Consider the following 26984-nt stretch of genomic DNA (forward strand, 5'->3'; position numbering starts at 1 on the left):
CTCAATTTGCAGGTTCGTTGTTTATTTAACTCTTTCGTTTAGAAGGTAATTTTGATTAGCTTCGTACAGTCATCAAAAAGACTATACCCAACCGCATTAGGGCATCTTATTTAATTGCACACAACATGTTGATACAGAAGTTGTTTACGATACACAGTCTTCTAAATATTCTAGGGGGAAGTCAATGTCTTTAAGACGTGACGCGACGGCGACTGTATGTAGCATATTTTTATATATCAAATTGAGAATCAACTTTTTAATCTGATCATCAGACCTCGGATTAGACTAATATTTGAAACACAATTTGTTGAAATGTTTGTCTCATTACGAGAAATTGGTGATTTATGTGAGGAACATCGACTACACTTCATAGTTTCCTTTACTCTGAGATGCGATCGATGCGATGTTCGTACAATTGTGAAAATTCAAATGGAATTTTGCACTTGCTAAAAACTTGTTTCCGAATGAATAATATTGATTGATCTGCGCTGTGCATTTCTTTCATGAAAACACTTGCCGTTTGTCGAATGTGAGAAACGATTCGAATTCCAATTGAAATAAAAGGAAATCCTGTGAACCACTTTGGATTTTATCATTGATAGATGTTTTTGCTTTGCTGTGGTGGATGGTAGATTTTAGGCAATTTTGCGAGTTGTAGCCCAAACGCCAAGGAAATAAACTACACGGAAAAAACGGAAAATGTCAATGTACGTCTGATTCGATCACAATTTACGTGTGAGTCGCAAATACTACATCTCCTACGTAGTATGTACATCGAAGTCGTGAAATTTTACGTCTAAATCGTACAATAAACGACTGAGTGAACCATTGGTTTTGTACATTGTAGTTGAGTGAGGACAAAACCAATGGTTCACTCAGCCGTTTATTGTACGATGTAGACGTAGAAATTTACGACTTCGATGTACATACTACGTACGAGACGTAGCATTTGCGACCCACACGTAAAACGTGATCGACTCAAACGTACATCGACATTTTGTGTTTTTTCCGTGTACAAGAAAAATTCTGTGATTAATGCTCAAGAAATAAAAAATAATTGGTTAACTAAGTCGAATGAACAGAACCATCTTAGAATTTTCAAAATTCAAAATCTGGGGCCTGTTTTATTTCACTGAAATATGTTGGCTCACCGATACAGCACTCTGTTGATTATAAAAGTAAAATTAGTTGGAAGTAGACCATCTTTGGATTAGGATAACATTTTACTTCTTAGAGAACTCACTAGATGTTGCGTATTATATAGGAAACGTAGTTGTCACTGAAACCTACTACGTCACATCCTCCGCAATACCATTCTAACTTAAATCGATGTAATAGTTTTGATAACTACAATGGAGCAAAGTAATTCCGGTGAAGAAGTCGACAGCATATACGAATCCCAGTTCGACGATCAGGAAATAGGAATTCAAATTTTGGGATTGCATAAACAGTACCGCCGATGGAATCGCAGCAAAATTGTACTGAACGGATTAAATTTGAATTGTCAATCAGGCAAATTGTTAGTTTAGAATGTTGTTGGAAATTGCACGACGGCATTGTGTTTATGATGTTCCAAATTGCAGATATATTTTATATGGAAGCGGAAAGTGTGGAAAGTCTGCTGTTGTCAAATCAATTTTAAATATCGAGCCATTTAGTCGTGGTGTCATTGCCATACTAAATAAAACTTGTCATTCGCGTGGATGCGGAGAAATAGGCTATATGCCACAAAAAATTGGTCTTGATGTATGTCTTACTGCCTATGAAAGCATCAACTATTTTGCCATTCTGCATCGGCTTAATAGACACGACACTATACAGGTAATTATCCGTTACAATGGAATGGTAGATCGGACGCTGTAATCGTGTCGTTTTGGTAAGCAGAAGTTTAGTGCCATGCAGTCGCCTCTGACGATAAATGAATACAGCACATTGGTGAAAGATTTGACTGTAGATCAAAGAAGAGTTTTAAGCTTTTACATTGCCATCATGACATCGCCTAAAATTGTTGTCTTAGACCAACCAATGCTGGGATGCGACCCGCTATATAAGTATTGTTCTATTCAAAGACTCTTCATTGGGAGTTCTGAATCTCATTTCTTTCACTGTTCTCAGACGATTCTTTTGGCAAAAACTGAGATTTATGGTTGATAATGAAAAGACGACCATTTTAATGACATGTTGCGATGAAGTTGATGTGAAATATGCCGATACCGTCGGTTACTTAAGAAATGGTAATAAGACAAAACCCACGAAGTCAATTGACGAGAATTAAGAGATTTTGATTTGCACGAATGTATTCAGGTCAAATAATAATCGAAGAATCACCAGCCGACCTTATGAAGCGATATAACATTTGGAATTTCAATGATTTGATACTCAGTATTTCTGTTGCAGAACTTAATCAATTCGAAGTGGTGAGTACGACATGCATAACACAACTCATCTGTGATACAAGTGCAAGTTACTTGCATACGAGTTCGCATCGAGTAATTTGATTTTCGTTACCGTTAAATTTAAACTCTCGTCGAGAAATATGGAACGAAATAGTAATTTTCTTTGAAACCAAGGTGGACAGTGAAAAAACTAAGCGCAAAGACACCGCTTCAATAAAATCTGGCGGTTTCGATATAACTCATTTCACTTGGAACGATGATTCGGAGAGCGCAATAAATAGCAAAATAAAATTCGGCGGCAGCTTCTGTGACACTCCTGATAAGAAGGACTGGCATGTATTCAATTTGGGACATTTTTTTCAACAGCTGTCGGTCCTGATAAGCTGGCAGGCAGCAGTTTCACGTCGAAATTATCGGAAACTGGTGTCGCATTTGCTTTTACCGGCGTTGTGTGTTTTATTTTATGGCTTTTCCGTTGGTCATGAAATGAATGAGATAAATTTGGGGATAGGTAAATGAACCAATAGCGAACATCGATCGATTTAATTTAGCTCCAATTTCTAGTGTATTGTGGAAATGACAGCCAGCAAACTGATAAAATGGACACACCATCAATTTCGGCGTTAGACAAACGTATAAGTTCGAATTATTTAACGAAAAAGGCTTACGATGTAAACTATTCTTTCGCGATTGGAAGTTAAAGTTTTGATGTTAAAATTCTTTGAAGGATTATGATGCAGCAGTAAGAGATGCAGACAGAGGAGTACTTAGTGCTGTCCTTCTACTTAATACACCCTCAAACGAATCAGTTGGTAACTATGAGAAATTCGGTTGCCAGACAGACGCATTTAATAAGTCAGTGGGTCAATAACAGATGCTACGGGCTATTGTATCACATTTTCCATTTTTACAGAACAAATGTCGTTTTGGAACTATACTCTTCATCGAAACTGGTACGGTCACACATCATTGATCAATTATCACGAGCATATGGCGGATCACAAGAACACCCATTAATGCGAATAGCAACTTACTCACTCAGTCGTCCCGAGAAGAACGACGAGAAATGCTTAACGGAATGTCCAATCACTCCATTTGTATCAATTTTCAATTACCAGTCATCCGGAAAAAATGAGTCCGAAGTAATGTACCTAATTTGGGGTGCCGTTTCCACGGTATCGCATTTCTCCGGAGCTTTATTGGGATCATTGCCGTTATGCACTCAAAATCTGAATGGACTGATGGATAGGATGAAAACAATCGAAATAACGAATTTCAAATTGCAAATTGTTCATTGGTTAACGCGTAGCATATACGTAAGTGCGCATGGATGATTGTTAAGATGAGAAATTTTGATTCATCAGTCAATTTCACGAAGATTCTCGGACAAACGTTTTTGCTGTTGGTCAGTTCGGCCGCATTTTTGAAAGCGAAGTTCACGGCATACGGAATCTTTAGCAGTTGGTGTGCTATTCTACTGCAAAGTTTATGTGGATTTTCCTTTGGCATCCTCCTGTTTGCAATGCTAAAGAAGCAAGTACCAATCATGCTGTATCTCATCGTACTGGAGTTGATAATATCGTCGCTAAGTGGTAACGATACAACCAATTATAAAAATCCGTTCTGTTAACCCACATCAACACTACTTACGTAGGCTTCTTTTGGAATTACCACGGTTTAACACCACTGTTTCAGAAACTTACGATTGTACTCCCTCATCATTCAGTTTCAAAATTACTTTTCCAAGTCGTAATCGAAGAAAACCTTGTAACCGAAAACAATGTATGGAACGAAATCATGTTGTCCGTCACCTCATTGTACTCACCCATAACTTTTCTTTTCAGATTTGGGTCGGTTTTATATCACCCCTATTTTGGATGATATCCACAGTCATCATTTATTGTGTGTACAATCAGTCGAACCAATAAAACAAAATTCTTCCCAGCCTAATTAGGTGTCGAGAATTTTCTATAGAAATTTAAATATCAAACTTTTACAACCCTTAATACATTGAATATTGTCGACGTGCTAATGAATTCATAAATTCTCCTTGCGAGGGGTAACCGACTGGCCAAAATGGTGGCAAATCAATTTCTAATTCCTTTCAATTCCGTTTAATTACCTCAATTACCGGACCAACTCGTCTAATTGCCGGATTCGCTCTATTTCCTTTCAATTCCTTTCAATTCCGTTCAATTCCTTTCAATTCCGTTCAATTCCTTTCAATTCCTTTCAATTCCCTTTCAATTCCCTTTCAATTTCTAAAGGTACTTCCTGTCAATTCCTTTTAATTGCTCTTAATTCCTTTTATTTCTTTAATCGATCCTCCGCGCAAAAGTCCATCGACTTTATACACAAATTGTTTTTTTTTTTGTATGAAGCATGGACTTTTGCGCGGGGGATACAATTGTGTGTGAGAAAAGTCTATATAAGCCGGTTGCAATATGAAAATGAAACATACTTCATTTGACAGTTACGAAAATTTCGTCATGAAAAATAGGACCAAAACACGTTTTCAATGTCTCGTTTGTTTTGAGCATTACCGTGGATTTACATAGCAACGTAAAAGTGACAGATGCAATGTTTTTTAAATACTGCAACCCGAAATTTCATTCATAAAATTAAAATTATGAATGAAATTTCGAGTTGCCGTATGAGAAAATTTTTGCATCTGTCACTTTTACGTTGCTATGTAAATCCACAGTTAGGCTTTTGAAAAGTTGATGGAATTTTTTTGTAAATTTGGTTTGAAACTGGAGCATTTCGCATCGGCAATGCCCCAGCCTAACATTCCCCCGACGAATATTCACTTGTTTGTTGCGGCTCAAACTCTTCCGTATCTGACTCACAAGAATCCTCTGAAGAAGAATCCTTCAGTGTGCATATTTTGAACATAAAAGGACGTTGGACCTGTTCTAAAATGGAACTGATCAACACTGTACACTGTTATTTATTGTGCGGGAGCTTTTAAAATTAAAACAAAAACGAAATAATGTGGTTTTGCATTCGCTGGTCCTTCTTTCCGATAATCACACTTATCAGCATTTACTCTCATTTACTTTCAATTCCACATATTTCCAGTCAATTCCTATCAATTCCGATCAATTCCTGCCAATTCAGATCAATTCCGGTCAGTTCCATCAATTCCAATTATTTACCGGATACTCCGGCAATTCCTTTGAGGGTGTGTAGTCAATTTCCCGAGTCGGTTACCCCTCGCCTAAATGAGAGTTTAGGCAGTTTATTATTCCGCTAAGAGAAATAAGGTCGATTTGAAACCGAACAACTAAGGACGAAAACACTCTGCGAATCTGTCCAACGTATTCGATTTAAAGCAAATGAAGTAATAGATATTTAGCTATCGACGCTATTATAACTTCCCTGATCAAATGGTGAAAAAAATCAATAAACTCTGAATGCGATCACTCAATGCACTTATGTTAAATTTTAACTGATGCAGGTGCGTTGGCTCACTATAATATCCTCCTGTGCGATTCCGTTTGTGTATCAACAAACAGAATGAGCTCTAACAATACTAATCGGAATGGGTTTGTAATGTATCCTCCGTCATGTTTTGTGGCAAAGTTTATTCGGTTTCGACGGAGATGATATGTTGAATCCATTTACTAAAAAATCTGATTCGGTATCTATTTCCGTGATTTGGTGAAATTTGTGAGAAGTTGTTAATGTGTTTGCGTTTTCAGTTTCCCTTTGGATCGAATTGGTATTACTTTTGTGCCTTGCATTTCGTAGCGAAATCGAATAAAATTGAATTATGCTAAACCTTATATCCATTCCTAATCAATAGCCGTCATGTTAATTGTGTTTTTTAATACCGAGTCTGAGACACAAAAGTTTCATTGAGTCCCTAGTGTTTGGTATACATTACCACTCTCAAATAGTGCACAAAATTGAAAGTCGGCCACTGTATAGTGAGGTTTGGTGCAGCTTTGACAAGTCTTGGGTTTATGATAAATTGTGTACTAATAGGACCGATTAAGTGTGTAACAACACTAATTATACTAATAAACGATATAAACACATAGTCTTCTGGATATAATCGAATATGGGGCGAAAGTCTCAGATACATCTTACTGATAAAACAAAAACGATACTTGACAAATATGTATGTTAGTCCAATTGAAACATCCATAAAATTTATCAGACACATTCCAAATTTCTCAAAACTTACCAGTCTGATAACACAAAACCCGTTAGTCGCGTACAATACCATTGCGTATTCGTGACTATCGAAGTGCGTGTCTGATACCTTAGTAACTGCATTGCCTGTGTGAGCCATTTTCAGGCAAATAAAGAGTTTGCCATTAATAATAGTCAACGCTTTTGTTTTTAAATGTGGTTTTATGACGTAAAATATTTATTCCTAACTAAAAACCATATTACGGCTGTTGTGGTTTGTTATTGATTCCGCAAGCCTCACGAAGTCGAAGAAGTCATATGAAATGTTTTTAGTGATAATAATTGTTAGTTAGCATCTCCATCTCCTGATAATAAATTAGGAGCTGGAAAACTCGAAAAATCATCGAATTAATTTTTAAATAATCTCAGGATAGCCAATTGACGATCTTATAACACCGATGATCATTCAAAATGAAGAATTAAATCTATAAACTCTGAATGCGTTCACTCAACGCACTATAACTCTGTGTGCAGCGCGTTTTAATTCACTACATCCTTTTGAGCGATTCCGTTTCAGCGTTCGTCAAAAAGAAATCGGAAAAATTGACAGAATATTCTAGAATGGGATAGGAATAAGGATTATGCATATATATGCTATTGGAAGTCTTACATATGTAAATTGTGTGTCAACAAACAGAATGCGCTCTAACAATACTAATCCTAATCGGAATGGGTTTTTAATGTATCCTGAGTCATGTGTCGCGCAAAATGTATTCGGTTTCGATGCAGCTGATTTGTTTAATCCATTTACTAAATTTAAGCCTGATTCGGTATCTATTTCCGCGATTTGGTGATATTTCTGTGAAGTTGTTAATGTGTTTGCGTTTTCAGTTTCCCTTTGGATCGAATTGGTATTACTTTTGTGCCTTGCATTTCGTAACAGGTTGTAGCGAAATCGAATAAAATTGAATTATGCGAATCCCTAATCCATTCCTAATCAATAGCCGTCATGTTAAATGTGTTGTCTGATACCGATTCTGAGACACAAAAGAAACACAAAAGTTTCATTGAGTCCCTAGTGTTTGGTATTTACGTTACCACTCTCGGTGTGTCAGCAAAACTAATGGCCGTTTCTTACACGAAAGGAAACAATATTTATTACAACATTCAACACATGTCTTTAATGTTCATCGCCTTATTTCGTATGGTTACGACGACTTCCTTTCATTTGTTGGTTATGCAACCAAACATTCAAAAGGTAAATTGAAGTCGTTGTAAGGTAAGTCGTTGTAATCAAACGATTTTACTAGAAGCCATTGAATCCTTGAATTCTTATGTATGACCTCATCCTTAGTTATAATTGTTTTTATTATTTCTCTGCAGATTGAACTTATGAGGTGGAAAGGATTGATAGATCTGACTTATACGTCTCTGTGTACCGTGCTCTTCATAGTAATAATTTGTTTTTCGCTTCTGCCAACCGATTTCTGTCCAATTTTCGCTGTCACTGTGACTCTCTTCGTTTTGCGTAAGAAAAATAATCTGAGGGAAGTTTTCCCTTTACTGAATACTGACAATGTTCAATTGACCTTCGGCTCTGTCTGGAAACCTCTCGCACGCTAAAAAAGACTTTTAGTCCTAGGTATAGCCGCACACTCGATCAATTATGGTTCTAACGTTGAAAAGTATTTCCTCCCTCGATATAAAGTGATTATCTGCCTCTGTTTGCGAAAGGATGGATTAGTAAATGAACAAAAACGAACCAAAAAAATTAAATGAGAAAAAAAAGTAAAAATCAGGCGTCTCGGCTTATGCAGATTAAATCTCGCGAAGCGTCCTAACGAAACGTCTAGTGCACATTTTTTGTGTGGCGCATAAGAGTTTGTGCCGAAGCGAAACTTTTGCCACACGTTAAGGATAGGTTCATTTTGAAAGCATTACTTCTTGTGCAGTTTGAGACCTCCTGCAGCAAGCACTTTACCACCTTTTTTAGGTTTTTTGTGGATATATGAAAACATAGAACTATGCTAATGATGAAAATCATGAAAAATGACTTTCTTAAAGAGTCATCTTTCACACCAAACAAATATTTTAGAGATTCGTAGAACCGGTGGTATTTGTGGAATAAATACGCAATGAAAGCAAATGCCTTCTTCCAATTCGAATTTTGTAAACATCAATAAAGCAAAGCCGCCACACCCTTTCACGGCATGAATAGCCTCACAATTTTCCCTGAATTCACCTTCTGTGCGACATAACCTTGGTTTTTTTAAATGGATATTTGAATTTGTGATATGATCGTCTTACACTGTGTTTTGTTTGATCTTATTCTACACTGTAAGATAGATACTCGAACGTCTCTGTCAGGTTTGTTTATAAATAAAATATCTTTTTCCCAAAGAGTTTATCTTTTTGATTTTAAATAAAATGTCGCTACAAGATATTCGTTACTCGAATTTCTTTGTAGCCGGCATTTCAACCTGTTTCGCAACTGTTTTCACCAATCCACTAGAAGTACGTAACATTTTTAATTCATAAAACGAGTTGAATCTCTAATAAACAGAAATATCACGTGTCATTGTTTAGGTTGTTAAAATTCGATTACAACTACAAGGTGAATTGATTAAGATCGATTCGAATAAGCGAATTTATAGGGGATTCTTTCACGGACTGTATCGGATTGGTTGTGATGAGGGTGTTAAAGCGTTGCAAAAAGGTTTGGGACCAGCTCTTAGGCTAAAGTTTTGCCAAAATTCAATACGGTAAAGCGACTTAAGTCATGAACGGTTCTGTTCATTAAAGTGAAGTTTTTTATCATTTCTCACTGCTCCAGTTTGGGAATATTTGATACAGCTACTACATTTGGATGGACGAAAAGCAGTGAGGGGCATATGTCAGTGTGGCGTGGCTACTTATGGGGAGCATTTGGTGGCTCAATCGGATCATGTTTAGGCAGCCCGTTTTATTTAATTAAAACTCACATGCAGTCTTATTCTAATGCTAAAGTAGCCGTTGGCTTCCAGAGAAAACACGATGGAATAATTTCAGCATTCAAACGAGCCATCAGAACAGTCGGAGCGTTTGCTGCGACTGAGCCCCGTACAAACCCGTATATCTATTGCGTACGTGACCCTAGTGCGTCTGTCACCCTACTTTGACCGTAAGCCTATTGCGCCGGTTAATGTAGTTAAAGTAAAATTATTATGGAATGTGTACATCTTAGAAATTGCGCATAGCGCAATTACGAAGCCCCGTACGACGTTCCTTTCAAATGAAACAAAAATTTCAAATAGCCCTAAAATTTTAATTTATTGAGTATAAATACACATAGGGCCCTAGTACCGGCCTTAGTCCGAGGCCCCAAATTTTTTTTTTTTTTTCAACTACATTCTATTCGGCCTTCGATTACCTTCTAAATTAAACAAAAATTACGACAAACGGATGAAATTTACGCGAGTTGTATGTAAAATACACATAGGGCCCTAGTACCAGCCTTAGTCCGAGGACCCAAATTTTTTTTTTTTTTCAACTACATTCTATTCGGCCTTTGATTACCCTCCAAATGAAACAAAAAATACGGAAAACGGATGAAATTTGCTCGAGTTATATGTAAAATACGCATAGGGCCCTAGTAGCAACCTTAGTCCGAGGACCCAAATTTATTTTTTTTTTCAACAACATTCTATTCGGCCTTTGATTACCTTCCAAATGACACAAAAATTACGAAAAACGAATGAAATTTACTTGAGTTCAATCTAAAATACACATAGGGCCCTAGTAGCGGCCTTAGTCCGAGGACCCAAATTTAATTTTTTTTTCAACAACATTCTATTCGGCCTTTGATTACCTTCCAAATGACACAAAAATTACGAAAAACGAATGAAATTTACTCGAGTTCAATGTAAAATACACATAGGGCCCTAGTAGCGGCCTTAGTCCGAGGACCCAAATTTAATTTTTTTTTCAACAATATTCTATTCGGCTTTTGATTACCTTCCAAATGACACAAAAATTACGAAAAACGAATGAAATTTACTTGAGTTCTATGTAAAATACACATAGGGCCCTAGTAGCTTTTCACTTCTAAGGCCCTAACTCACGGTCCACTCACCCGATTTTAAAAAACTTTTTTTTCCTGGATTGGTATTGACAATACCTATCATTTGCCGTGTCATTTACATTTCCATCGTTTATTTTGCCATAAATATCACCAAAAGACCTTAAATCACTTAGGTGGCCCTAACTCACGAAGGGCCGACCCGAATATGTCCATCTTCGAACTTAGCCTCACTATTTTGACTATCTTTCAGGGAAAAAAATTTTTTTTGAAATCGGATTTGATTTACTCAAGATATCGACGTGACGGACAGACGGACAGACGGACAGACGGACAGACGGACAGACGGACAGACGGACAGACGGACAGACGGACAGACGGACAGACGGACAGATGGACAGACGGACAGACGGACAGACGGCCCAAATTTTTATTGCGGATTCGTCATCTATGAACATAGGCAAACACTTTGCCCTTACCGTCTGCTTCGAACTCCATCAATTACACACGGCATCGTAATCCTATAAGCCCCTTCGTACTTCGTACGGGGCTAAAAAATCTATAAAGCTCGCGGTATTCGTGGTTTATACCGTGGTGCTTCTGCTAACATTCCAAGAGCTGGCTTAGGTGATACGAGCTTAGCTTGTCACGCACAGAAATGCAATTGTTTTTTTGGTCTTAGGGAATGGTGCTCAACTGGCAACATACGAACCGTTAAAGGATTATATGAAAAGAAGTGGTTGGAGCTTTTCAAATTCAACGGTAAATTCATTTATATGCTCATGCATTGCCGGGACAACGATGGCAATAGCTGTGAATCCGCCAGATGTCATACTGACTCGTTTATATAATCAACCATTGGACGATGTTGGCAGAGGGAAATACTACAGCGGAGTCTATGACTGTTTTATTAAAATTGTCAAAAGTGAAGGCGTTTCTGGATTGTACAAAGGGTTTTGGCCCGCTTATATACGTCAGGCGCCTCATTCCATACTGTAATTGGGACTGGTCTTTAAATCAGGAATTTACGAGCTAATAAACTTCTGATTCCAGGGTCTTACTTTTCTACGATGAAGCCAAGAAGCTGAGAGATACATTTTTTCTCTGAGTGATAGAGCTTTGGTTGAAACAAAATAATTAAAACGTTCCGCGAAGGGAACATAATCAAAGAAATCTTAGCGTCAGAATATGGCGAAGATTTTAGTCGAATATTTGCCAAAGAATGGCCAATTGCCTACATAGAACTGAGGATGAAAATTTGAAAATTCAATAAACGAATGTTATAGATGAGTGGTTTGAACAGTTTTTTTTATTAATCGTCATGCTGTTTACAATGGTTGTCTGGTCCTCGTCTAAATAATAATAAGAAATTACGAATGGATCTCATGAAATCGATACCGAATCAATTTCATATTTGTAGTGCAATTCATTTCATTTTCAAAAAAGTCAATTTTTAACAAATAATCAACGTATCTCCAGTATGTATACAATTCTAAGGAGCGCTACATTCCTCAACAGGATTCGAAGCCGGTAACAGTTTAGCCAAAAAGTAAAATAGAAATCTATTAACTTGTGAATCAAATAAAAACCAAAAAGATTACCTATCGAACAATCAATCCCTTTTGTTTTGTCTGAGTAAAATATGTGAACTCTGCTACGGATACGAAACTCACAATACCAATGAACACAGAGTTATTCATTTTGCAACGCCCACCATATTTTATTATCGGGAAACTGTATAGGAACTGATAGGGAGGTTGCAAAATAACAATCTCCAAGCAATTACGTAGGGTATTTTACTTGCAAAGCTCTGCGAAAATGAAAATTATGGCAAGTGTTAGAAAATATCGAAGATTTTCGCAGAGTGCTGCAAGTAAAAAATAATACACAGTTTTCGCAATTCCGGGCCATAATCATCACCTTTCCATGCATCCATTTAATGTCGTTTTGAAGGTATTTATTTCACAGTGCGTTTTTGATGTTTTTTTCGCACTTGGGCTTTTTCACATTTTTTTTTCGCACGCTATAGGGCTTAGCACCTTTAAGACAGACTAAATTTTATAAATAAAAACGTTGAACAGACCAGGATTTGAACATCCAACACCAAAATTTTTCCAAACACCAAGCAACGACTATAGCCATTCGGCTACAAAGTCACACAATTATACAGAACGTATTGTTGAAGCGTACATACTAAGCATTGACTACTTGATTTTATTTAGCACGACTCTCTACATCACATTGCAATGTGTATGTAGTGCAGGTTGCTTGATCGTTCAAATGAATTTATGTTTGCATGTGAATGTTTGGTAGAAATTTTGGTAATATTTTGCATTGGAAAGGTGATTATGGCCCGAAATTGCGAAAAACGTTGTATCTACCACAGTAGGTATGCCGGTATTTTTTTCGCACACGACGTCTTGTCGACCTCGGCTTCGCCTCGGATCGACAATCGACATCTAGTGCGAAAAAATACCTTCATACCTACCTTGGTAGATAAATAACTATTATAACATTCCAATAAACTAGCCATACATGGCCTTCCATCACAATTTTACAAATTTTCTTGCAGTAAAAATCAAATCAAAATCAAAATGCACATCAATTTCTAAGAGAATATTCATGTGAACATGGAACAAGCCGTATATACGTTTTTTTTTTCTATCCTCATAAATAGCTATGGTAGATTTTTGTCTTTAAAGAATTGTTGAGTACATGTTATTTGAATATGTATATGTGATTAGGATTCACAAAACATCATATCATCGAGGTACAGACGTTCAGTTTTCGATTTTGATTGCTTGGAACAAGAAGCATGGCCGATGAAAATTTTAATCCTGCTGTGGGCAATCCCATGTTCAATGATAGCCAAAATATTGGTGCCCAACCGTTGCCACAACCACTACCCCAAATGCTACCGCGCCGACCAAGACCACTTCATTTCGCTGGAGCAAGTAAGTGTCTCTTCAATGATTTTATTTTTAAATTTCAATTGAATTTGTGAATCAAAGTATATATGAATTATTGCGGGAATATCATACTTTGATTTACAAATTCAATTGGCATTTAAGAAAAAATTATTGAAGAGATCAAATCGAGTCATCCGATTTCCTTCTAAATTATATGGTGTGAAATAGGCAGTGAAAATTTTTTACATTAGAAAAATAAAACGGATCAACCAAAATAAATAAAATAGCTTCCCTGTGACCAAATAATATTGTTCTCGATTATTCTTCAACTGCATGAGGTGCAGCAGAACTACAATCAAGTGCAAAATATTTTTTTACCTTTATATATTTGTATCACAAGTTAAAAATTGCAAACGAGAACCACGTAATTTTCAATATTAATTCAATACTATTCAGTCCTAAAAACCAGAAACAGAATCTGCAAAGTCAGACAAATTAATCTTCAAAGATCCGTTATTTACTGTTACTTTTAACTGAAAAATTATGACGATACTTTTACCGCCACTTGTATGTAGTTCAAGTCTTCTACCGTAGCATGCGTAGCATCATGCATCTCTGTCATTCCGTTATTTTGTTATCAACAGAAATGAGCATTAATAACTTACATAAAGTATTTAATCGATTTTGTTGCAAACAGCCGATGAGGTGCAAGGTTCTGAAAGAACATGTTAAGGCAGCCATGAAGGCGGTAAACACCGAAATTGATAAACGCACTCAGTACAGATTCTTTGTGAAATCAACTTGAAGAAAATGTTATTTTTGTGTCACCGCCTTTGATCAACTCAGATGTTGTCTTAACCTGTTCTTTCAGAACATTGATGAGGAGGTCATAGGAAATTTACGTTCACCTTTCGTTTTAACGCGTTCGGGCAACGCACTTCAAGTAAAACTGATCATTGTCATAGTCAAAGCGAAATGTGATGGCTCAAGCGAATACTTTAATTTTTCACACATTTTATATATTTGTAGTAGTCTAACTAGTCTAACCACACAAGAAACACTGTGTTTGCACGCTAAAAAAAGGGTTGGAAAAAAATTTGCATGTAATTAGACAAGATCGAAGTAATGAAATTATATTTATTCTATTTGTGCATGTTCAAGAAAACTTTCATTGTATTTAACACAAACAATTCTATCAATTTTTAAGGCACTCCAAATATGTCATTTATCCCGGCCAAAATTCCTAGAGAAGGTAAACATCTCACAACATATTCGTTTTTCCTTGTCACTATAATTAAAACTCATTGTTTTCAGCATTTAACGTTCCCGTGGTTATGGTCGACGGATTGTTGAAAGACGGTGACGGCTACATTTACACGAAATCAAATAAAAGCTCGTTTGCAGGAAAGAACGGGCAACGATGGCAGTGATGTTCAGGCCAAAACAATATTTATTGCCCAACACGGGCCTATACTAGACCGAACATAAAAAATATGGCGTACATTTCAGCGAGAAGAAAACATAATCACAAAGCTCCAGCTGCAGCGCCGGAAGAAGGATTTTAATTAATTTGCGTATTTGTGTTTTGTAAAAAAGCGTGCGAGAGACAACTCGGCTGGACCGATGCTAATTGTGATTTTTTTTATGTATTTATTCTCGCACGTCTTTTAGTTTTCTTTGTCGATTTTGTAATTTTGTAATTGTAATGACTTTTTTGTGCGGGTCGGGTCCTTTGACTGACAATTTTTCGAATATATTTTAAATAAATTTCATTCTATTTGTCTTTGTTAAACTTCCGAAGCATCACAAATCATCGAAGCAAAACAAAAACTTCCAATTAAATATGAACGTCGAGTGAGTTTTTTATGTAAACAATCACTTCGAAAATTAGATGTGTGAAGAACTGAAAAATGCTTGTTGACAGGGACAAACGAGAGGTTTCTTGCGTAGCGTAAAACAAATAGCAAATAATGTTACCGTGCACTGTCGGAAAATCTGAATTAAGTTATTTAATTACGTCATTAAATTACGTCATTTAATTACGTCATTAAATTACGCCATTAAATTACGTCACTTAATTACGTCATTAAATTACGTCATTAAATTACGTCACTTAATTACGTCATTAAATTACGTCACTTAATTCCGTCACTTAATTACGTCATTAAATTACGTCATTTAATTACGTCGTTTAATACATTGAAGTTAATTGCGGCTTGTCAACTTTCGGCACCCTGGACTTTACTTAAATCGTCGAGGAATGCCTCCAAATAAATTTCTAAAAATCTAGAACGCTTTGTGCAACCCTTAACACAGTGTAGTCAATATCATCAACGGCCCATTCGTGTAGGTGTGTGTAGCTCAATTCTAAATTCCTATTCAATTCGCTTTAGATACATTTATAGTTCATGGTGTGTACTTTCAGCATCGACAAAAAAAATCGTTTTCAAAAATCAAAATGAAATTTTGTCCAGAAAATTTGTGTAAATTTTGTTCCAAGTTCTTTTGTTGCCTTGAGTGTCGTATCAAACACGAAATTCAGATACATTTTTCGTCATTTTGCGAAACTGTTTGTTGTGATTTGTGTAATGGGCAAGATAGAATTGTTCTGCAGCGCGAAAATACCACTGCATTCATAGATCATCTATTCAAGTTTCATTTACCGTTGCGATGTAAATGTTGTTCAATGGTATTTGAACATAAAGACGATCTCGTTACCGTCCATACGTGCGCACCATCGAAAAACGCTAAAGGCGAAAAGTTGAAATCGAAAATGGCAGGTGATGGAAAAATTGTACCAATTATTGAAGAAGAACTAGAATCGGGAAAAGTGTCAGACGTAAGTGTTTGGAATATATGCAACAGTCTTATTGGATTTATAATGAAAAGAAAATTGTGTAAAACAGAAGCCGAATGAAAACAGCGTGGCCGACAATGGATCGTCAGTTCGGAATAATGGATCATCGATGAACAGCAGTGAGAATGCGAATCACACTCCACCCATTACTTTAGTCCGACAAACTTCGACACCAATGACTAAAATGTTGCATGAAGTCAAGCGCAACAATTACGAATCAATGTCTGCATCGTCGATCCAAATGTCTAGCATTGAGAACTGTAGCAGCGAGAATGATATTAGTCCCCCGGTACCATCTGCAACGTCGAATTTGATTTTATTCAAGCAACCAAACAGAAGAATGCCGATTGGTACGACACCCTATCGACAAATCATGTCGAAAAGTATTCAACGAGCATTCAGCAATCAAGGAATATCACGAGTACGTAGTGTGAACGCTACTCCGCCGCTCGATTTACGCACAAGTCCAGTCATTCGGCGAACAGCATCAATGGAAGGAAACGTAAGACCACGCGCAGTATGTATGCGTAATGACGCAAATACGGTTGATTTGCGAACGACTCCAGTCATTCGTCGCACGAGACACTTTGAAGCAAAGAATCTAGCGAAAGCAATCAATTCTCGACCCGATGGGTTATATGGCACCTTTATCGAATCTGAGGAAAATCAACCCGACAATCCCAAGGTTTCACCGCACGTATCACCACCCAAGTCATCGCTGTCCAGAAGTAAAAGTACTAATACGTTCTTCGAGACCTGCCGAAGCTTTGACGCGAGCGTGACCTCATCTGACCAGATTTCGGAAACACCAAAATCTACTGGTCTTTCCGCGAGAAGTTCATCATTTTCTTCCCGTCATAGAATTAAGAAAACGTCTGATGGAGATAAATGGTTTACTCCGTCACCAGAAAACGCAGAAAACATATCGGCTGGCTCTACCAAAATATTGAATGTCGGTTCGTCGAATAAAAATGAGCTCAAGCATGAACGTTCGGAAACGACAAAAAAGGACGACGATAAGGACAAAGATTTGAATAATCAGCCTTCCAAAGGCATTATATGGTCACTAGTTTCATCAGTTTTGCGATTCACATCAACCGGTGGAGGAGCGGCTACTAACAATTTAGCGTCTGACGATAAAAACTCACTGATCAAACGCTGTGCATCATTTACCGGCATTTTACCGAAAAAGCCGAATTTACAAAATTTGACTGACGAAAATCCGTACAAACGTCGTCGAACTACTACACTGTCGGAAGTTGAAAGTTTCAGTCAGCTGGGAGACGATGGAGATATTTCTGCGAAACGAATGCAACGCATCAACGCTCGACCGCCTATTAATCGTATGAGACAAAGTTAAATTTTATATTTCATGAAATTATTATTTAATTGCTGTAAGTAATCATTGATTTCTTTCTAATTTATTTTTTCAAAATGTAGAAATAATGCTTTTTTTTTGGTTGTTAATCTTTTCCCAAAATAAATGAAATTTCTCGAATTCGAGTTTTTCTATTTGTGATCATCTGCTATTGAAAACTGGCGCAGGAATAAACGACAAGCTCAGACTAATGCAAATAGGAAAGCTCATGTTCTAAAAGTGAAGTAAAAGATTGGAAACCAATTCCTTGCGAATACTTAGATCGATTGAAGTAACAGATCCGATAGTTAAACTCTTGATATGCGTGATGTCTGTGAAAGTTTTGTGATTTTCTCTGTGTAGACCAATAGACCTATAGTTTAGTCGGAAACGTATTACGGTTTGATCTCTAGGCTTGGGCTGCAATTATTTTTTAGTGACCTGTTACACAGGCACTGACTGAAAGTCATACCTCTAAGGTATAGTTGAGACAAGGCGATTTGGTTAATTTTTTTTAAGTTTTTAGGGAAAGTATGACAAGTTTCTAAAAAAAATTAACATTGCTTCGCGCAATAGAATATTACTTCTTTAGGATTTTTCTGTGGTCCATGTTGTTTGCCATGTACAGTTGTAAGTCAAATTTTTCCCGACCTGAACTGACCTGACACATTCAAGCCTTTGGAACGTTGGAACTTTGGTAGCACAAGTGTTATCGACAGAACCACCTTTTGATCCTCCAAGTTATATAATGAGTCCAAAAATAACAGCGCTGGCCCGCAACTTGACATGTACAACTTTAAGTTAACAACAACCACCGTCGCTCGACTTGTGGCCGGACTAGCTACTTTTGCCTCAATATAGTCTTCATTGAAATTACCTGTATCTGAGTCAGTTAAAAATTAATTCGTGAGTTTGTATTACCATCTTCGCGTTTCAATAACAATGAAATTCTAGTACCAAGCACCAACCATAAAAAATTTTCTTAACCGAAATCATTTTGTATCGTTTTTCTTCGGCGAAGTCATCTTGATTTTTTTTTGTTTTCCTCCACCTTGGAATGTCCAACTTCTTTTTCGTTTCCACTAATTTTGATTGGAAACTGGACTCACTTTCAAAATGATTATTGTAGAACGGCCTCTTCGATTGTCGAGCGACTTCACCTGCTCTTTGCAGAAATCTGTGTCGGCTCGTGTTTCAGTGGCTACATCTTCGCAATCACTTCATTTTCGATTTCATGGTTAATCAATGTTTTCATAGGATCAGCACATAATGATGATAATGATCGACCTGGCGGACATGTTTGAACATGTTTTCTTCAAATCCTATAACACCATCTTGCCAAACCAGTTTCAGCCGTTCCTACTTTCTTCCACATGAAGACGCTCATAAGTGCCTATTCAGTCTAGGTCGCAGTGGGGAGATGAACCAATTTCTCTTGCTTGAATGCTTTCGCTCAAAATTTTTAGCTACCAAACTTTCTCCAAATGGATCAAATTTCTACATTATGCGCAGCGCGTTCCCGTAAAACATACTTTCGAAACGATTTCGACGCTAAAACATAATATTTCGAAGGAATAAATATAAATTGAATTAAAAATTTACGGAGCAAAACTTTTCACGTCCGTCTTACTTGCACAGCCGGAAAAGCCATTCATATTGTAACTTAAAAGTCGAATATGTCCGAAACTACAATATCTTTTTGAAAAATTGGTTCTGTTCTGGAAAATATGGCTCATTGCCGATATTTCATGGAAGAACGTTTTTTGTAGAGTAAGAATGGAGTCGGTATATTAGGGTCCCCAAAACAATGTCCAGGAAAGTACATCAATTTTGCAGTCTCTCCATTTCCAATAAATTTTTCATAAATGATGTGTCATTCGAAAGCTACATTCAAGTGCTTCTGATTTTAGCCCGCCGGCCATGGTAAATGTTTAGTTGCCATAGATATGGCCTGGGAAACCCATGTATGTCCTAGTAGAGTTTTGTGAAGTTTTTTTCTAGATCAATAATAGCTATAATTAGGGATACTAGTTCTAGTTTGCCTTGCATAGACATTTCATCACTCCGTTTCCTTCATTTCTGTTCAAGGATTATGGATAGGGTTATATCTGGGACGTTATTGACGATTTCGATTATGAAAAATTGCAATTTACTTTTACGAAAGGTTTTTCGTGAGACATAAGTATATAAGTACATAAGTATCTCGATGAAATTATTTTTGTGACTGTTTAAGGAGTGTGTAGAGGAATTTCGCGCCGGAGTCATTCACAAAGCGACTTGTGTGAGTCACAAAATGATATTTTCCTTTTACAAAATGCCATATTGTGAATCATACAGGTAACTTTGTGAATGACACCGGCGTGAAATTCCTAGCGGCCGAGTTACTCCTTAAGGTTGCTAGGAATTTCAAAAATATTGTCTAGTCTTCGTTTGTTCTAGATATTAGCTATTTCTTACGTTTTTGACCCTTTTTTCGTCTACAATTTGAATTTTTACCAAGTTTGAAGTCAGTTCCTAAAAATAAGTGACGACTTCATGGTCCACTGTCTTTCCTATCCTAGAACTATAGAACAGTAAGGAATTCATACCAAGTTTCTAGTTTTTCTGGAAAAATCCTAAAGAATTTAAGTTGAAGGAACATTGCAAAATGTTTTGATATTAAAAATTTAGAAGAGAAGAGAATCGTACAAAAGATGCGTTTTATTAAAAATTTCATTTTTAAAATAAGGCACACAAACTTTTATTTTTTTTTGTAAAAAAATATTTGATTTTATTGGCAGTGCCGGTTTAGATATTTTAAGTAAATATTTTGTAATGAAAACAATGCTAAAGAACTGTATACAAAGGAAAAACATAAAAATAAATCAAATCTTTAAGTACAACCAACAAAGTACCTGAAATTCATTTGTGATTTATCAACACGACCTCATCACTTCATTAAAGGAAAAAGATCACCGGAAAGTTAAGTTAAATAAGAATCAAAATGCGATTGCTTTCATAAAGAAAAAAGAACCTGAGTTTTCAGCAAGGCTGGAAAATTACTTATCAATAACTGGTCGGATTTTGTGTTTCGCTTAAGTTTATGTTCTCGTGACGAACACAAAAATTGAATGAGTCTCTCGTCTTGGAATTATCTTAATTGTTAACACACACAAAAGCCAGTGACTTATTGTTATCCAAATTGCACTAGTAATTAATGAATTGTGCAGTTATTTCAAGGCGAGCACCGCCTTATATTAGAAAAATACAGTGGAAATTAGCGAATGATAAAAATAAATCAAAAATTTGTGAAACCAAAACAGATCAATTTTAACGTTGAGTCGACATTTTACATCGAAAATATTGTGTGCTGAACTGAAAAATTCTTAATCAAAAACGGTCCAAAGTATTATTTGAGATGCAGCGTAGATCATATCACATTGGCGTACAAATCTCCAGTTTTTTACGGTCACAGATTGAAATTGAATTTGAAAAGGGACTGACGAATGCAACCATTTTATCTCTGTACCAGTTCAGCACACAAAATTTTTTTTTTGATATAAAACGAAGTCTTTTAAATTGTTAATTTGTTAAGAAAACTGTTTAGGGACAAAGATCGAATCGGAACACCATTGTTTTTAGTATAGTGCCTAAAACGTAGATGCTAGAATTACTCGACTATGTCTCACATAGAAACTAAAAAAAATATCATCTCTAAAACTGAGGTCCCATCGTATTTCCGAAAATGTCTTTTCCGTGCTGTTTCACTTCCTCACTTTTATTCCAACTCGAGATCAATATACCGGACTTTCGGGAATTTCAACTAGAATTTTGAAATGAAAAATCATTAGCGAAATGGTTGCACATTTTCTGGTTGTAATTTTACCGATAGTTTCGTTTCCAATCTATCAATTTCATCACCCATAGAATCGACAATTTTTTCGCCATGGACCAACATGAATTCGTTCAACTCCCCAGACGATTTGAATTCTTTCACTTCCTGTAAGATAGAATTATCGATTTATGAAGAGGTCAACGCATTAACTTGCTTAAGACGAACCTCCAGCATTTCGTCCATGTTCAAACCGTCCAAATAGAGTTTCGTTAATTCGCGTCCATTGATGTCGATCTCAGCCTGATAACAAGATGTATATTGTTCCGTAATCAAAATTCCGTAAAATAACAATTAAAACCGTACCTTGTAGCGCACTTGATTGTTGCCCATGTCTATACCTCGAACCTCGTGAATGGACTTGATAATTGAGTCGTTTTCCAGCTCGGCATTGATTTTGTTCAATTGATCGAATTCAATAGAACGGCCGACTAGCGCCGGAACACTGGAATGAATAATGAGTGAAGAGACGGCAGCCAACATGCAACCGACTAACAACGAGCCAACTGCATCTGGTTTTGATGTTTGGAAATAAGCGGCGAGACCTGTAGGCGAATTAGTGGTCTGAACAAGATTCTAAAGAGCTCCCTTTTTTATAATCTACTGGGGTAAATACCCATCGATTGTCAGTTAAAATCGACGTAAAACTTGGGAATTGTAACCTGTCCAGTCTATACGACATATGTGGAAAGTCGACTTATAATTTCAAAGTCTTACGTCGAATGGCAATCTTTCGAATAGGAAGTGCAACAAATACAGTACCTATGCATACCGCAGCAACGGCAGCACCCAACACAGCAGCAGTGTCTTCGAACAGCACAACATTAACACATGGATCCTGTCCACTTAACACGTATTCACGGAAAGACATATCTGCCTCTTTGGCCGACGCTCTTATTGACTTGACGGCAAGCAATAGAGTGATCGCTTCGAATATTAATGAACCAGCCAGCACAATGTATGCCCACATATAATCCTCCTGATGGCCTTCTTGAAACAAACCAGTGATACCATGGTAAAACGAAAAACCGGTGCCAACGCAAAAGATAGCCACACCCGATATCAATGAGGATATGTACTGCATGTTCGAATAACCGTACGGATGTTTTTGATTTGGATTCTATAAGACGAGGATTTTAGGAATTTTTCCGAATTTTTCTTCTCTTAATATTCAAATGGAATCTGTTTTCACCTTAACGGAACGATGAATCCCGTAAGCCAGAATTATTTGATTCGCTGTGTCGGCCACGGAGTGAATACTTTCGGCAAACATACTATGGCTGTCAGTGATGCGCCAAACAATCATCTTAAGAACGAAAATGGTGCAATTTCTGAAAAATGAAATCCATCCACATCACGCTTTCATTAGCATGCAATTCACGTAAAGTTTCAGTCAATTTCTCACATGCAAATAGCAGCTATCACAACCAGACCGGATCGACCTTTTAATCCAGTGTCGTCCCTGCTTTTATTGCGTTTTATTGCCATTTTTTATCAAAGTTTTGGTTCTATACTCCAACTAAGTAAACTGTAATCCTTGTTTTAATCCGGTAAAACACTTGCCGCTACGTCCTTGAATGAAACGCAAAAGATCAATTTACATTAAAACGCATGATCAAACATTACTCATTACCTCTGTTGACAGACAAACACAAAAGTATGCAAACTGAATTTAATTAAACCAGAAATTTGAACGAAAAATGATAAACAACCAAACCCGAAGCCATGCACTAAAATGATTGACACGCTTGACACCCACAAGATCAAAAATGAAATCTGACACTTGACACGTGAACCGACTTATCAAATAAAGCGGCTTGCGCATACACATTTTTGAAACGAAACGCCTCCACAACTTTTCATTACAAAATTGAACTTACGTTACAGACTCTTCATAAAATCACAATAAATATTAAAATATTAAAGAAGATTCATTTTGTCTCGATGAGAAAATGGGGGGTTTTGCGCACACGATGTGTTGCCGAGCTCGCTTCGCTCGTATCGGCAATCTCACATCTAGTGCGCCAAACACTTGCATTTACTACCTTATTATGAAAATATTTCCATAAATCTAAACATGAAAATGTAAAAAGAAATTATAACTAACAATAATGTTAAAATTTGGCGGCGAATAAGATTTAATAGCTATTTTGCTAACTAGTTAGTAAATGGGCTTATTTCGCGCACTAGATGTGAGCGGTCTTACAAAATATCTTATTTTTTAAGGCTCAGCCGGATATCCACTCAGCTGGTCCATCTGATCATTTTATGGAAGAAAAAAGTTTCAAACTTTAATTTTGTGCAGCCGCAAGATCGATTTTTGAAAATTTCGTCGGTTTCAGTCAACGTCACATATATGGATTTTTTTACGGTCGGCTCAGTGTACATAAAAAGTTGGGTCCATATGATAACCTAATCTCCAGACTTCACAGATAATTTCACAAAAAAGATCTTGGAGACTTTAATCTCGCTGCAAAATTTGATGAAAATGTGCAAAAATGTAAATTAAACGTTTAATATGCTAAATGGACCGTGGTGAGTCAAACAAAACATCTGATTCTATTTGGTATATCTAAATTTGATATTTATCTGACAAAAAGTTGTGATTTTGGTACATGGAATATTGGCGACGAAAGTCGCATTACCTCAAATCAATATTTTTTTAAGCTTAGAATGTATTCCCAGGTTCTGACAATACGAAACCTTTAATTTTAAACGTTTTCTATAGTTATTTGTGTATCTGTTTTGGACGATTGTTTTTAGGCAATTTCGCTTGTTGTAGCCCGAACGAAGTGAGGGCTACATGCGAAAGTGCCTAAAAACAATCGTCCAAAACAGATACTCAAAAAATTTTTCATGTAAGGGGTCGAAAACCTGAGAAAAATATCGAAACTCCCTCATTTTCGGCCCCGACACATGAAAAGCTAATTTACGTACTGTTGACAAGTTCTAGTGCCAGTGAATAGGTCTCCTTACATTTTCAAATTTACATTAATGTTGTAAATTAGCTTACAAAACGTTTAGAATTAAAGGTTTTGTATTGTGAGAACCTGGGAATACATTCTAAGCTAAGAAATTATTGATTTGAGGTTATATTCCAATATTCCAATAATATTTATCGATGATAAAAAAATCCATATATGTGACGTTGACTGAAACCGACGAAATTTTCAAAAATCGATCTGGCGGCAGCACAAGTTTAAAGTTTGAAACTTTTTTCTTCCATAAAATGATCAGATGGACCAGCTGAGTGGATTTCCGGCTGAGCTTAAAAAAATAAGCCTTTTTGTAAAACCACTACACCCCTATACCTTACTATGTAGTGACATTTATGTCATTAAACATAATATGTCATTAAGCATGGTTGACAGTTTGTTACTGTGCGAGATTGAAACGAAATTGTTGCGATTGTAAAATTTGTTTAAGAGAGTATCAAGAGTATGATTTTTCCGCGGTATTTTCGACTGATACAAAGCTGGTTTCCATCGAACAATTGGCTAGTGAAGTTGTCATTGTTTCATGATAAACGAGGACCAGTTTGGGCCACTCTAAAAATATTGACTGATACACTTAAGAGGCACAATATCAATTATGCCGTTGTTGGAGGTGTTGCTGTACACATACATGGTTATGAGCGCCTTACAAACGATTGCGATATTTTGCTAGCAAAAGCGGTAAGAATGTGCGACATTCATCTCATTTAGAAGTTATATTTAAATAATCGATTCAATTCAGGATGTCAAATGTTTTGAAGAAAATATTGTTGGAACGTATGTCAAGCCGAAGTTCAAAGGAGCTAAGAGAAAATTCGTTTGCAACGAGACGAAATGTCCGATTGACATTATCATTGAAGGCGAGGTAAGTGTGCGGTTTTGCGAAGTTGCTAACAGCGGTTAATTGACTTTCTTTTTATTGTCAAAGTATCCAGGCAAAGGAGAAGAAGTGCCAGTGGCATTCCCTTCTCCAAGAACATCCAGCCAATTGATTGATGGTATGTGGGTTATAACATTGGTGAAATTAATTGAACTCAAACTTTCATCGTACAAATCATTGCCTGGGCATCGTGTAAAAGATAAGGCCGATGTAGTTGAATTGATCGTAGCTAACAATCTGAAAAAACCATTTGCGGATCTTCTTCACCCATATGTGCGAAGCGATTATAAAGATATCATTGATTTAATGGAAAAAGAAAAACTTGAAATTAAATGAAAATCGTTTTTTTAGACGCTTAAAATGAGATGGAAATTGATCTCCGAATGCGATGTTGACATCGTTGTTATCTACATTTAGTAGACTTGGAATTATTTAATGAAATATTTTTATTCAATGGAATCTAAAATAACCAACCGGATTGTCCTTTTTCGATTTTACAATTTTTCTTTTTTGCTGTAAGATCTCATTAATAATTCATTTTCCTTTACACAACAAGAAATTGCTGCTCCAAGTAATTATTGACAAAGAAGTAAGACTAACTCCATAAATTAGAACTGCAAACGATTGTCATTTAAACGAGCCATCAGAACAGTCGGAGCGTCTGCTGCGACTGAGCCCCGTACAAACCCGTATATCTATTGCGTACGTGACCCCAGTGCGTCTGTCACCCTACTTTGACCGTAGACCAATTGCACCCGTAAACGTAGTTGAAGTCAAATTATTATGAAATGTGCACATCTTAGAAATTGCGCATAGCGCAATTACGAAGCCCCGTACGACGTTCCTTTCAAATAAAACAAAAATTTCAAATAGCCCTAAAATTTAAATTTATTTAGTATAAATACACATAGGGCCTAGTATCGGCCTCAGTCCGAGGATCCAAATTTATTTTTTTTTTCAACTACATTCTATTCGGCCTTTGATTACCTTCCAAATGAAACAAAAATTACGAAAAACGGATGAAATTTGCTCGAGTTATATGTAAAATACACATAGGGCCCTAGTAGCGGCCTTAGTCCGAGGACCCAATTTTTTTTTTTTTTAACAACATTCTATTCGGCCTTTGATTACCTTCCAAATGAAACACAAATTACGAAAAACGGATGAAATTTGCTCGAGTTATATGTAAAATACACATAGGGCACTAGTAACGGCCTTAGTCCAAGGACCCAAATTTAATTTTTTTTTCAACAACATTCTATTCGGTGTTCGATTATCTTTCAAATGAAACAAAAATTACGAAAAACGGATGAAATTTACTCGAGTTGTATGTAAAATACGCATAGGGCCCTAGTAGCGGCCTTAGTCCGAGGACCCAAATTTAATTTTTTTTTCAACAACATTCTATTCGGTGTTCGATTATCTTTCAAATGAAACAAAAATTACGAAAAACGAATGAAATTTACTCGAGTTGTATGTAAAATACGCATAGGGCCCTAGTAGTGGCCTTAGTCCAAGGACCCA

General features: G+C 36.5%; 6 protein-coding genes across 6 annotated transcripts; 5 read left to right on the forward strand and 1 right to left on the reverse strand.

Moving 5' to 3' along the window:
• The first annotated feature begins 1285 nt into the window (after window positions 1-1285).
• On the forward strand, window positions 1286-4356 carry LOC119073465 (ABC transporter G family member 23-like). Its single transcript, XM_037178970.1, has 12 exons — window positions 1286-1519; window positions 1584-1821; window positions 1885-2051; window positions 2116-2234; window positions 2305-2417; window positions 2571-2907; window positions 2961-3067; window positions 3124-3251; window positions 3310-3712; window positions 3775-3988; window positions 4051-4178; window positions 4241-4356. The coding sequence occupies exons 1-12, from the start codon at window positions 1353-1355 to the stop codon at window positions 4322-4324; spliced, it is 2205 nt and encodes a 734-aa protein (XP_037034865.1). The 5' UTR covers window positions 1286-1352; the 3' UTR covers window positions 4325-4356.
• A 2888-nt stretch (window positions 4357-7244) lies between these two features.
• On the forward strand, window positions 7245-8377 carry LOC119073197. Its single transcript, XM_037178505.1, has 5 exons — window positions 7245-7366; window positions 7428-7479; window positions 7541-7794; window positions 7920-8135; window positions 8354-8377. Exons 1-5 carry the CDS (start codon window positions 7277-7279, stop codon window positions 8375-8377), a joined length of 636 nt encoding a protein of 211 aa, XP_037034400.1. The 5' UTR covers window positions 7245-7276.
• A 525-nt stretch (window positions 8378-8902) lies between these two features.
• LOC119073198 (solute carrier family 25 member 35-like) lies at window positions 8903-11701 on the forward strand. Its single transcript, XM_037178507.1, has 5 exons — window positions 8903-9050; window positions 9123-9298; window positions 9370-9607; window positions 11236-11588; window positions 11647-11701. Exons 1-5 carry the CDS (start codon window positions 8964-8966, stop codon window positions 11699-11701), a joined length of 909 nt encoding a protein of 302 aa, XP_037034402.1. The 5' UTR covers window positions 8903-8963.
• A 4129-nt stretch (window positions 11702-15830) lies between these two features.
• LOC119073524 (mitosis initiation protein fs(1)Ya) lies at window positions 15831-17857 on the forward strand. The gene is made up of 2 exons (XM_037179061.1): window positions 15831-16341; window positions 16409-17857. The coding sequence occupies exons 1-2, from the start codon at window positions 15961-15963 to the stop codon at window positions 17717-17719; spliced, it is 1692 nt and encodes a 563-aa protein (XP_037034956.1). The 5' UTR covers window positions 15831-15960; the 3' UTR covers window positions 17720-17857.
• A 2597-nt stretch (window positions 17858-20454) lies between these two features.
• On the reverse strand, window positions 20455-23380 carry LOC119073570 (zinc transporter 9-like). The gene is made up of 8 exons (XM_037179129.1): window positions 23221-23380; window positions 22993-23159; window positions 22780-22918; window positions 22350-22707; window positions 21894-22132; window positions 21756-21830; window positions 21582-21695; window positions 20455-21518 (listed from the first exon to the last, which is right to left on the reverse strand). The coding sequence occupies exons 2-8, from the start codon at window positions 23073-23075 to the stop codon at window positions 21474-21476; spliced, it is 1053 nt and encodes a 350-aa protein (XP_037035024.1). The 5' UTR covers window positions 23076-23159; window positions 23221-23380; the 3' UTR covers window positions 20455-21473.
• Window positions 23381-24961: 1581 nt separating this feature from the next.
• LOC119073639 lies at window positions 24962-25802 on the forward strand. The gene is made up of 3 exons (XM_037179231.1): window positions 24962-25261; window positions 25323-25445; window positions 25509-25802. The coding sequence occupies exons 1-3, from the start codon at window positions 25028-25030 to the stop codon at window positions 25794-25796; spliced, it is 645 nt and encodes a 214-aa protein (XP_037035126.1). The 5' UTR covers window positions 24962-25027; the 3' UTR covers window positions 25797-25802.
• The last annotated feature ends 1182 nt before the right edge of the window (window positions 25803-26984 follow it).

The sequence above is a fragment of the Bradysia coprophila genome, unplaced genomic scaffold (assembly GCF_014529535.1).
Source record: "Bradysia coprophila strain Holo2 unplaced genomic scaffold, BU_Bcop_v1 contig_138, whole genome shotgun sequence".
In the NCBI taxonomy this organism is placed as follows: Eukaryota; Metazoa; Arthropoda; class Insecta; order Diptera; family Sciaridae; genus Bradysia; species Bradysia coprophila.

What these genes read in the sequence shown, in the direction of transcription:
- LOC119073465 (XM_037178970.1), top strand. Translation starts at nt 1,353, where the DNA reads ATGGAGCAAAGTAATTCCGGTGAAGAAGTCGACAGCATATACGAATCC. An exon ending in ATAGACACGACACTATACAG is followed by an intron (nt 1,822 to 1,884) that starts GTAATTATCCGT and finishes TTTGGTAAGCAG; the next exon opens with AAGTTTAGTGCCATGCAGTC. An exon ending in GATAATATCGTCGCTAAGTG is followed by an intron (nt 3,989 to 4,050) that starts GTAACGATACAA and finishes CTACTTACGTAG; the next exon opens with GCTTCTTTTGGAATTACCAC.
- LOC119073197 (XM_037178505.1), top strand. Translation starts at nt 7,277, where the DNA reads ATGTATCCTGAGTCATGTGTCGCGCAAAATGTATTCGGTTTCGATGCA. An exon ending in TGCAACCAAACATTCAAAAG is followed by an intron (nt 7,795 to 7,919) that starts GTAAATTGAAGT and finishes ATTTCTCTGCAG; the next exon opens with ATTGAACTTATGAGGTGGAA. An exon ending in TTCAATTGACCTTCGGCTCT is followed by an intron (nt 8,136 to 8,353) that starts GTCTGGAAACCT and finishes CGGCTTATGCAG; the next exon opens with ATTAAATCTCGCGAAGCGTC.
- LOC119073198 (XM_037178507.1), top strand. Translation starts at nt 8,964, where the DNA reads ATGTCGCTACAAGATATTCGTTACTCGAATTTCTTTGTAGCCGGCATT. An exon ending in TTTTCACCAATCCACTAGAA is followed by an intron (nt 9,051 to 9,122) that starts GTACGTAACATT and finishes GTCATTGTTTAG; the next exon opens with GTTGTTAAAATTCGATTACA. An exon ending in TCAAACGAGCCATCAGAACA is followed by an intron (nt 9,608 to 11,235) that starts GTCGGAGCGTTT and finishes ATACGAGCTTAG; the next exon opens with CTTGTCACGCACAGAAATGC.
- LOC119073524 (XM_037179061.1), top strand. Translation starts at nt 15,961, where the DNA reads ATGAAATTTTGTCCAGAAAATTTGTGTAAATTTTGTTCCAAGTTCTTT. An exon ending in AATCGGGAAAAGTGTCAGAC is followed by an intron (nt 16,342 to 16,408) that starts GTAAGTGTTTGG and finishes TGTGTAAAACAG; the next exon opens with AAGCCGAATGAAAACAGCGT.
- LOC119073570 (XM_037179129.1), bottom strand. Translation starts at nt 23,075, where the DNA reads ATGGCAATAAAACGCAATAAAAGCAGGGACGACACTGGATTAAAAGGT. An exon ending in GTGATAGCTGCTATTTGCAT is followed by an intron (nt 22,919 to 22,992) that starts GTGAGAAATTGA and finishes TTCATTTTTCAG; the next exon opens with AAATTGCACCATTTTCGTTC. An exon ending in CGTTGCTGCGGTATGCATAG is followed by an intron (nt 22,133 to 22,349) that starts GTACTGTATTTG and finishes ATTCGCCTACAG; the next exon opens with GTCTCGCCGCTTATTTCCAA.
- LOC119073639 (XM_037179231.1), top strand. Translation starts at nt 25,028, where the DNA reads ATGATTTTTCCGCGGTATTTTCGACTGATACAAAGCTGGTTTCCATCG. An exon ending in ATATTTTGCTAGCAAAAGCG is followed by an intron (nt 25,262 to 25,322) that starts GTAAGAATGTGC and finishes GATTCAATTCAG; the next exon opens with GATGTCAAATGTTTTGAAGA. An exon ending in ACATTATCATTGAAGGCGAG is followed by an intron (nt 25,446 to 25,508) that starts GTAAGTGTGCGG and finishes TTATTGTCAAAG; the next exon opens with TATCCAGGCAAAGGAGAAGA.